The 10,429-nt window shown below is 51.4% G+C and overlaps 1 protein-coding gene across 11 annotated transcripts in view; it reads right to left on the bottom strand.

The window, feature by feature from the left end:
• Positions 1-10,429, bottom strand: part of Tox2 (TOX high mobility group box family member 2) — a 127,951-nt gene that overhangs the window by 2,085 nt on the left and 115,437 nt on the right. For all 11 annotated transcript variants that reach the window (XM_052724053.1, XM_052724058.1, XM_052724056.1 and 8 more), the window contains 5 exons: positions 7,780-8,019; positions 4,583-4,810; positions 2,260-2,340; positions 1,118-1,510; positions 256-383 (listed from right to left, as the gene is read on the bottom strand). In XM_052724053.1, the coding sequence (XP_052580013.1) occupies positions 256-383; positions 1,118-1,510; positions 2,260-2,340; positions 4,583-4,810; positions 7,780-8,019 (1,070 nt within the window). The remainder of the gene's footprint in view (positions 1-255; positions 384-1,117; positions 1,511-2,259; positions 2,341-4,582; positions 4,811-7,779; positions 8,020-10,429) is intronic.

Below are 10,429 nucleotides of genomic sequence, written 5' to 3'. Positions count from 1 at the left end.
CTCTTTGTGAAAATGTGGGACGAAAGGAGAAAAGGCATGAACCAAGGCCAGCCTCAGTTTCCCAAATGACCTAGGCATCCATTCAGCTGCGCCCCCTGGAGCTTTGCTCTGCTCCGTGTTGTTCCCAGTACTCTAAGCATCCACCACTTGGGGTGACAGTGCCTACTTCACATTCCCCCCAAATGTCTCCCTGTCCTCCTGGCCACCCCTGCCCCTATCGGGAATGGACAGTGAAGGGGTCTGGGGAGGACTGACCTGCAGGTGCCGAGGCCGCGTTCCCCGCTGGGGTAACTCCCATCCCAGTCCCCGCTGCTGGAAGGGTTGGATGGGCCAGGTGAGCGGGAGCCAGAGCCACCGGGAAACTCAGAGATGTGTGGGAAGTCCTACAGGAGAGGGAGGGGGCGGTGAGCAGAGGAGAGAGGAGCGGGGCCTCTCTGGCAGCTAGCATCATCTTTGTGTGTTTGAGGGTGTCTGCACTCCAGAGACATGTCCTGGGTCTACACAGAATGACTACTCTGCCTCTTCCCCCTTCTGCTTAGTGGAAGATCTTTGGGAAAATTCAACCTGAGGTGATTGTGTGGCTCAGTGATACAGCACCCGCCTAGTGTGTGAGAGGCTCTGGCTTCCACCCCCAGCATGACAAAGAAAAAAAGAAAAGAAGGAGTGAAAAAGAAAATCCAACCCCTATCCCAGCTGAGTCGGTGTGGTGATTTTGCTTTTGAGTATTTCCTTTACCGGGCTTCAGTTTCCCAATCTGTAAAATGGGGTTACTGTGCTGCATGCATATTTTGGAACCATTGGTAGAACCATCACTGGAGACTAGGGCTTTGGAGATCACTAGAAGCTGGGACAATCTGGCAGAGGTCACAACTGTCTAAGAGAAGGTTCTGGAACAAGGCTTAGCCAGCAACTAGTCCACTGCCTGAGGTAGCCAGTGTCTCTCAGGGTAGGTGTTCTAGACCCATTTCAGAGAACTGGAAACTGAGGCTCAGAAAGGTACAATGCCACGGCTGAGGTTGCACAGCTGGTGAGTGGCCCGGCCAGTATATGACCTCCCCCCTCAGCTGCCTTCCCTTTTAGTGAGAGTCACAGGAGGCTGTTGCTTGGTCCTGCTTACCTGTGGCCCTGGAGGCGAGGGGCTCATCGCCAGCTGCACCTGGAGTGCCATGGAGGCAGGCAGAACAGGAGGCTGAGGGGCTGGGGACATGCTGAGAGGTGGGCTGAGAAGGGTGCCCTGCGCGTGGGGGGGCAGTGGCAGCTGCTGGTGCAATGAGGGGCTGAGAGGGAAGGAGGGTGGTGGGGGGGACGTGCTGAGGCCGGGCAGCAGGGCCTTGGAGCCCAGCGTTCTGGCAAGGCTGGCAGGGGAAGCTCCACTGCGGAAGGCTTGCAGGTCGGAGGGCGTCAGGAAGGAAGCCAGGCTGGGCATGGCGTACATGGGCTGCTTGGGTGGGAGCATTTTGGCTGGTGGGTTTGCCTGAGCGTTCTTGACCTCGCCTTGGTCCGGAGGGCTCTGGAGGAAGATGGAAGCCAGGGATAAGGTAGAACCTGGGCTGTCGACCAGGTAGGTCTGCAGCCTGCAAGGCCTCTGGATAGCTCTGTGTTGTGCTAAGTGGTGGGGTGTGAACGAATAAGCCGTAACTATTCAGGGGCCTTCGAGTACACGGCTTTGATCAGCCAGTCAGCCCCACCTTTACCCTCAGGTGGGCTCCGCTGCCAGCATGGTCCCGCGATTCTCACCAACGCCAGCAATGAGCCATGCTCTGTTTATGCCACCCTCAGCCTCCCCCTTTGCTCATGCAGGCCTCTCAACTTTGTAAGCACCCTTTGCTTGGCCCTTTACAGCCCAACCCAGGCGGCATTTCCTTTGCACCAGCCTCCAGGACAATACTCCGCCTCTTTTTGGGCCCCAGACCCACACCTTGCCTCTGTACTTCTGGTGTGGACAGAGAGGTAGAGGGCATGGCCAGGAAGGAGTTAAGACAGCAAAGCTGGGTTTGAACCTACAACAGCCACTCAAATGGTCAATCCCAGGCTCATTGCTGGGCCCCCTGAGTACTAGCCCTTCTTGCTGAAGGAAGTCAATGAAATGGCGGCTTCACGTGAAGCCGGCCACACTGGAGGAGCTCCCAGGGTGTGGCACACAGGTGCCACTCATCCTCTCCGAGGCCTGTGGTACCCGCGGTTCCTAGGAGCCCCAGCCTTCGCTCTATCCCTCCCGTGGTGCACTCTCCTCAGGACATCGCCTAGGGATGAAGTTACCTTGGAGACGAGGCTAGCTCTGTAGGCCGCCAAGGCTTTCAGGTACTCCTTCTTGGCAGCTTCGGTCTTCCTCTTATACGCCTGAAAGATCCGAGACATGGGCAACTCTGGAGAAAACGTCACAGAGGAGCCACAGTGCAGAGGCTGGGATGCCGAGTGGCGATTCCAGGGCCGTGCATGGATGAAGGGTGTGGGGTCATAAGCTGGGTCGGTCGCCCCCTGGTCCCTCTCTGGTGGAGTATCGCACCGGGAATGTAGAGGCCAGGCTACACGCCCGTTCCTCAGCCATGGTGTTGGCACAAGTGACTCCAGAAGGGCAAGTCACCCAGCAGGATAATACCAAATCCTAAGACTGCGCTACCTTTGTATCCAGGAAACCTGCTCCTAATCATATTTGCTACAGTTGCCACTAGCCTTAGACCTAGGTGTAGACGTCACTGTGGGAATGGCCCCAGTGTGTTTCACATTCACTCTGGCCATGGCCTTTAAGTAGAACTTTTCCATAATGACTTGGGGCTCAGCCTTGAGACTATTTGGCCAGTGGCATAAGAATAAACTGATGTGGAAGACTTGAAAAGTGCTTAGACTCTGGGATGGCCCTTGGCTGCCCTGGGAACCAGCCTGGTGTGGTGATTTGAATAAAATTGGCCCCTGTAGGCTCATATTCTTGAATGCATAGTCACCAGGGAGTGGCACTATTTGAGAAGGATCAGGAGGTGTGGCCTTGTTGAAGGAAGTGTGTCACTAGCGGTAGGCTTTGAAGTTTCCAAAGTCCATGCCAGGCCCAAAGGATCTATCTCTCTCTCTCTCTCTCTCTCTCTCTCTCTCTCTCTCTCTCTCTCTCTCTCTCTCTCTCCTTCCTTCTCTGTCTCTCTCTGCTTGCAAATCAGAGTGTCACTCTCAATAACTTCTTCAGCACCATGCCTGCCTGCCACCATGATTGCTGCCACGATGATAGTGGACTAAGCCTCTGAAACCTTAAGCAAGCCCTCAATTAGATGCTTTCTTCTACAAAGTTACCTTGGTCATGGAGTCTCTTCATGGCAACAGAACATGACTAAGACACCTGGCTAGCCTCTGGGACCATGAGATCCACAAGACCCATCCATCTACCTTCTTGAAGAAGAGTTGCCTTGTGTGTTTCAGTTGGTTGCAGGAGCATAGTCAGCTCTCATCAAAGGCAGCAGATGAACCACCCTACCGAGTCCAGCACGACCCACAACATGAGAAAATGACAAAGGTCTCAGAGTGGAAGCTGGCAGCCTCCCTGGCTCTTCCAGCAGCAGCAGCACACACAGCATCCAAGGCCAACAGCAAAATCCCCATCAGAGACCTCTTCCTAGGAGCAAGACCCCGGCCTGCCACATGAGTGAGATCGGAAATGTGGGAGGATTACTCTCTCCTGGAGCAGCTCTCAATCAACGGCTAGCAAAGCTGGGGTTCACCCAGCACCCTCGCAGCTCAGGTGGGTCAACAAAGACGAGGGGTCTATGTTGGCTCCAGAGCTCCGCTTGCCCACACTGGGAATTCGCTGGCCATGTCCTCTGCCTTCCCCTGTCTCTTGTCTCTACTTCTTTCCAGCAGGTCTTAGACCATCTCTTAAACTCCCGGCACGAGACTATTCCACAAAGTCTCTACATTGCCAAATATGACAAGGACACACCTACTCACACCCGTGATCCGGGTCTCTACCCCCAGCTTGCTACAGTTTTGTGCTTCCCACGTGCCAACGGACAGCATCTCCACTCCTCGCTGTGCGAGACAGGGTCCTAATGAGTTCCCCCCACCCCCTCCACTTTCAAAAGAGCCAATGGATGGTGACTCCCGGGTGTTGTAAAGATGTAATGAGGTGATGGAGGGGGGATCCCTGTGGGGCTTAGCCTAGGCATGCTCCAAGCATGGTAGTCAGTAGGTAGGGAAGTCTGGGCTCAAAGAGGTTAGGTAGTCAGTCTGAGGTGACTAGCTGGTAAAGCATTTCCAATTGCATGAGCCAGCTCTGATCCCTTCTACCTGGAGGCCTTCGAAGAGACCACATGGGCAGTGGAGAGGTAAGGTCTGAGTTGAGGGGACTGCTAGATGTGGATGGAGATGCGCCCTGGTTTACGCATGGGGAGACAGGGGCCCAGCGAAGGCAGTAGTGCACAGTACTGGAGGTCATCAGGGATGGAAGGGACATTGCTTCCCAGCTTACAGACGAGCCCCTTGTGGGAACCTCTAGTCCCAGAGCCCCTTGTGGGAACCTCTAGTCCCAGAGGCCAAGCCTGATATCTTGGTTCCAGTGCCCAAGGTCTCAGGGACAATTTGGAAAGGGATGGAGGCTCACCTGTTTCTGCTCTTCTCCCAGGCTATCCCACATGGAGGCCACTATTTTGGAGACATCCCCAAAGGTGGCACTGGGATTTTGCCCCTTGATGGCGGCTTGGGTGTCTCTGAAGAAGAGAGCGTAAGCCGACACAGGCTTCTGTGGCTCATTGGGGTCTTTCTTCTTCTTCTTCTTTGGGTTCTTGGCCTTTTTACCTGGGTCTGCTGAGGGTCTCTTCTCGCCCGAGATCTGCCAGAGGAGAGGAGTCAGTAAATTGAAGAAGTCAAGGGATTCCTAGTCCAAGCGACTCGAGCTAACCTCGGGTCAAGCTAGGCTTTCTTAGCAGCTTACCTCAGACCCACCCAGCCTTGTTCTTTCTCAAGCAGTGAAAGGGCTTCCCCACCAGAGGTTCATACCCAGGCAGATTGGCCAATACTGTCATGCATTTGGAGGAGAGGGGGCAACAGACGCATACACACAGGTAGGCATGCATGAACACATGGACCAGACAACAGATAGATGGGTGCATACACACACAGATACATACATGTAGATGGAAATAGACACATGCACATAGATGTAGAGATACAGGGAGACAGACACAGACAAACAGAACAACATGCAACTACACATACAGACACAGATCTCAGCGACAGAGGGACTCACAGGCATGTAGAGACAGAAAGACAGACAGGTGCCCATGCACCCTGGGTAGCAGCCTGAGGTGTAGGTTTAACTTTTTAGGGAAAAGCAGCATGTGTGTTCATTCGGAGAACCTTAAAGTCCCCGGAGACCGTCGAGCCAAGAACACTAACTTGGTGGCGAGGCTGGCCAATGCCCTAGACTGCCATAAAATCAGCACTCTGGGACTTTCTACTCCTCCCTCTGGACAGAAGCCATTTATCATTCTATCACTTCAGAATCTAAACAAAAGCCTTTTCTGTTTTTCTAGCACTCTGTTCCCTGCCATGTTAACATCTATCTTTGCAGACTTTCAAAGTCTCCTGACCAACCCTGAAGAATGAGAGAGGCCCAAGCCAGGCATGGTGGTGCATGCCTGTAATCCTTGTATTCAGGAGGCTGAGGCAGGAGGATTGAGAGATTAAGGCCAGTAAGGGCAGCATAAAGAGACCCCCATCTCACAAAGTGAAAATAAGAAACCAAGGGTCCATTCTCCTAGACAATGAAGTGGTCTTCTGTGTACCTGTTAGATCCTTGTATCTGCAAGAGTGAGGTCCAGCCTCTGGGGGCCTGTTTCCAGGGTCTAACTCCATGTTTTTCTCAGTTATTCTGCCCCTCCCCATCATGATCATAAGTAATATCCAACTAATGTCTCTGATTATAAAGGGTCGGGCACCTTCACTGCACTTCAGCTGTGATTCTAGACAATGGTTTCCCCCTAGGACTCTGGTGTTGGGAAGGGCGAAGGTAACATGGCTGCTGCCCAGTCAGAGGACTCGCTCGAACAGACTCTAGGGCCATGGTCTCAAACACACTTGACTTAGGGTTTCCAGGATGAGGAGGCATTGGGATTTCCTTCATAGACCCCAGTTGTTCTCTCTGGGAACTCTTAGGCTAACGAGGTACTGGGGCCTTTGAACCAAGGCCTGGATCCTAAGTGAGGTCTGTGCTTCTGCATGCCAACAAGATGAAGGCAGCAAGATCAACAGATGGCAAGTTCTGGGCCAATGGCTAGACTCAGACCTCATGCCTGAGAGGCCAGGAATCTGGCAGGGCCTGTGGCAATGCTGGTGCTGTTCCAAGTGTCCCTGGGAGACTCTCCAGGCTTTCAGACCTTCAGCCCTTGGTGAGGCCTTGGCAAGGTGAGGACTGAAAACAAGTCTCTTTGCTCTTTGTGTGTGTGCGTGTGTGTTTATACGCATGTGTGTGTGAGTGCACATGCGTGTGCATACGCGTGGGTGTGGAAGGCAGCAGTTCATCTCAAGTGTGGTTACTAAGGTACTGTCTACCTCTTTTTTTTGAGACAAGGTCTCCTATTGGCCTGAAGTGTCCCATTCAGCTAGGCTGGCTGACCAGCAAGCCCCAGGGATCCTGTTGTCTCTGAGTCCCCAGTGCTAGGACTCACGTCGTCTTGCTTGCACAGCAAGAACTTTCCTGTTGCCCCGGTTCTGAAGGCAGGTCCCTTGATTGACAGAAGCCGTTGGATATGACATGGCAGTGGTTAAGGGTACATATGCCAGGCCGCATTGCAGCCATCCTGGGTATGAATTCTGGCTGTACAGCACCGATGTGTTAATTAACTACTCCATGCCTCAGTTTCTCCATCTGCCAAATGGGGATAGTGAATAAATATTAACTACCATGTAGGATTGTTATGAGAACTAGAGGAAGGGTGTTTATTGTGTGCTTATAAAAATGTCTGATCTGTGGGTTACAGAGGGTTTTTGTTGCTGTTATTTGCTTGTTTTTTTTTGTGAGACAAGGTCTTACATGGCTCAAGCTAGCTTTTCTGTGTAGTTAAGAACAACATTGGACTTGAAGGTGACCTTGAGCTTCTGATCCCTTGCCTCTACTTCCTGAGTGTTGAGATTCCGGGTCTGTACTACCACATCTAGTTTATGTGATGTGGGGGATGAATCCAGAGCTTGGTGCCTGCTAGGAAAACACTTCACCAATTGAGCTATATCTAGACACTAGAAGTGTTCGTTAACTAAAAAAACAAAACAGAAACCACCCCTGAGGCTGGAGATGGAGCCTGGCAATAGAGCACTTGCCTAGAACAGGCAAGGGTTTAAGTCAAGTCCCCAGGAATGTGTAGAAGCAAAGGGAGGTAAAATGGGGGGGGGGAGGGAGGAAGGAAGACATGAGGAAGAGGGGCGAGGAAGAAGAAAATATCCCCAGCCAGCCTGTGATGTAGGCCAAGTTATCCTGAGAATGATGCTGGACCAGGATGAGGAGAAGTACACAGAACCTGGTCAGTTCAGGGCCTCCTGTCATGGACACTGTGGCTGGGCACTGGGCCTCTTCAGGGCCAGCACGTGCCTGAAGGAGAGGGTCTCCAGTAGATTCAGCAGCTACAGCCTGATGCCCCAAGGCCTAGTGCCATCCCTCTGACCAGCGGTCCATGCTGACTCTCGGTTTCCAACAAAGGACTAAGCCTTTCTGGTCTTTTCCAGAGAGACATGATGGCATGACCTGGCAGAGCCCCTTCTCCACTGGGGAGGTACCTTGTAGCTACATCCTTCCACCTCACGCACCTTGAAATGGGCATCTGACTCCTCCTCCTGTGTGGAACTGGATGGAGAGGGAGTCGCTGACTTGCTCCCTGGGGGTGATGGGGAGCTGTGGGCGATGCCACTCCGGATGCCCATCTGGGAGATGAGCTGGGACTGGCTGAGGGCACTCATGTGACTGGCCAGCATCGCTGGGCGGCCCAGCAGGGGCCCTGGCCGGCCTGAGTCATAGGCAGCTACCTCCGAGTGGACCATCTCCTGGATCTGAGAGAGGACAAGATGACTGTTAGACGACTCTGCCTTGCCAAATGCTGCACCTGCCTCTCAGGCTCGGAGGAGGAACTTATGGATGAGAGGTGGCAAGAGGCCATTTTCATGCTGGGCTGTGCTTCCCATAGGGATCTCCACAGGAGAATCTCAAGGTGGAGTTCCGTTCTCCCCAACCTCTGCATGATGCAGAGCACCTGCATTTTGCCACTCTGTTGGCATCAGCCCTGGGCAGATGGTCAGCATGCCGTCCATACAGGAGGTCAGTCCAGCTGTGAATGGATCATCTCATGACACAAGCTCCGTGCTGGGCACGGCTCAGCCTTGTTCCCTGTGCCACAGTGAGCAGCCAAGAACACAGAAGCTGGAAGCCCACTTCTGAATCCTGGCCCAATCCCTTGCCAGGTGGGTGACACTGGCCAAGTGTGGCCTCACTGGGACTCAGTTTCTTCATCTGTAAGATGTATAATCAGACCACTTTCCAGGATTTAGAACAGTGTGAACTCTTGACCCAAACAAACGCAGTATAAATGCATGGTTCACTGAGGCTTGTGTGAACATTCTTAGAATTATTTTTATTTCCTCTGCATTTGTTATTTACTCTGATTTCTAATGGTAAGTGCCCGCACGTTCTCAACTTTTTCTTCATGAAGCAAGCGAATAGGCTTTCTATTTTATGTGGGGTTTTAAAACTTCTCTTTAAAAGAATCAGATCTTGCTGAGTGGTGGTGGCACATTTTAATCTCAGCACTGGGGGGGTTGGGTGGGGGAGCAGAGGCAGGGGGATCTCTGTGAGTTCAAGGCCAGCCTAGTTTCCAGAGTGAGTTCTAGGACAACCAGAGCTGCACAGAGAAACCCTGTCTAGAAAACAACAATAACAATAAAACAACAACAAAAGAATCAGATCTTTGTAGGCATGGTGGCACATGCTTGTCATGCCAGAATAGCCTGAATCACATAGTGAGATCCTGTCACAGACAAACAAGATCTCCAATTGATCCCTCCTCCTTCTCTCTCTGTTCTCTATTTAGTATCTAATTTCATCTTTGTTAACCTCTCCTTCTGGTTTATAAAGATTATTGTTGAATCCTCCCCCAATTTTGAATTATATTTCAAAATTCATTTATTTCCCTTTGTTTTATTGTTAATAGTGTTTAGGGACCCGGGAAACTGCTCACTGGGTGACATGTTGTGAGAGCATTAGGACCCTGCTCAGGTCCCTAGCAGGGTCCTAATGTTTTATTGTTAATAGTGTTTAGGGACCCGGGAAACTGCTCAGGTCCCTAGCATGCATGTCAAAAGGGAGCATCCAGGGGATCCTCTGTAACCCTGGCATCAGAGCTGGGAGGTGGGGGAAGGGGAAGTCTCGGGGGAGAGAGGAAGTGGAGGCAGTTGAATCAATCCTGGGGTCTTGGCTAAAATTGCAAGGTCCAGGTTCAGTGAGAGACCCCATCTTGAAAATGAGAGCAAGGCTAGGGAGAGGGCTTGGTGGTTAAGCTTGAGGGTGAAGACCTCCTGTAAATGACAGGTGGACATGGTGGCCCACCTGTAATTCCAGCCTTGAGGGCGGAGACAGAATCTTCAGAGCAAGCTGGCTAGCAAGATTAGCCATGTCACTGAGCAGTGGGTGTGACTGAGAGACCTTTCCTCAGTGAATAAAGTAGAAGGATAATGGAGGGTAATTCCTGCCAACAAATTCAGACTTCAATATGAACACTCAAACATGCACACTCACAGTCACACACAAGTGCCCACATACATGTAAACATGCGCGCACACATACACACAAAAATGGAAAAAGAAACACATGAGAGCAGTAGAGAACCCTGATGCTGACCTCTGGCTTCCCCATACTCACTGTGCACTATAGGGTGCCTTCAACCTACTCTCCCTGTAATTAAAAATAGTATTCTAATGCTAAAAATGTCCTTGAGTGTTTCTCATAGACTTTACCCTGTAAGAATGTTTTTGATCTATTTTATGTGCGTGGGTGTTTTGCCTGCTTTCATGTCTGTGCACCCTCAGAGGCTGGAAGATGGTGTCAGATTCCCTGGGACTGGAGTTGTGGATGAGCTGCCATGTGAGTGCTGGGAACTGAACTTTGGCCCATTGCAAAGAGCAGTAAGTGCTCTCAGCTGCTGAGCCATCTCTCCAGACCCAAAGGATACTGTGTAAGACTTTCGTGATTGATCTCTTTTATATAGGTATTTCATTCCTTAATTTTTTCTTTGACCTAGAGTTCTAAAGACGACTCCAGCAATGTCTAAGTGGTTCATTTTGCTTCTTGTCACTTGGTCTTGAGTTTCTAATCACAGAAGTGGTGAATGTTTGCACAGTGTACGATTTGTCCTTCTGAGAATTTGTTAAGGTTTTCTTTGGAACACAAATGTAATTAAATTATTGCCTG

The sequence above is a fragment of the Peromyscus californicus genome, unplaced genomic scaffold (genome assembly GCF_007827085.1).
Source record: "Peromyscus californicus insignis strain IS unplaced genomic scaffold, ASM782708v3 Scaffold_7__1_contigs__length_154581171, whole genome shotgun sequence".
In the NCBI taxonomy this organism is placed as follows: domain Eukaryota; kingdom Metazoa; phylum Chordata; class Mammalia; order Rodentia; family Cricetidae; genus Peromyscus; species Peromyscus californicus.
This window is presented reverse-complemented; position numbering and strand designations above follow the sequence as displayed.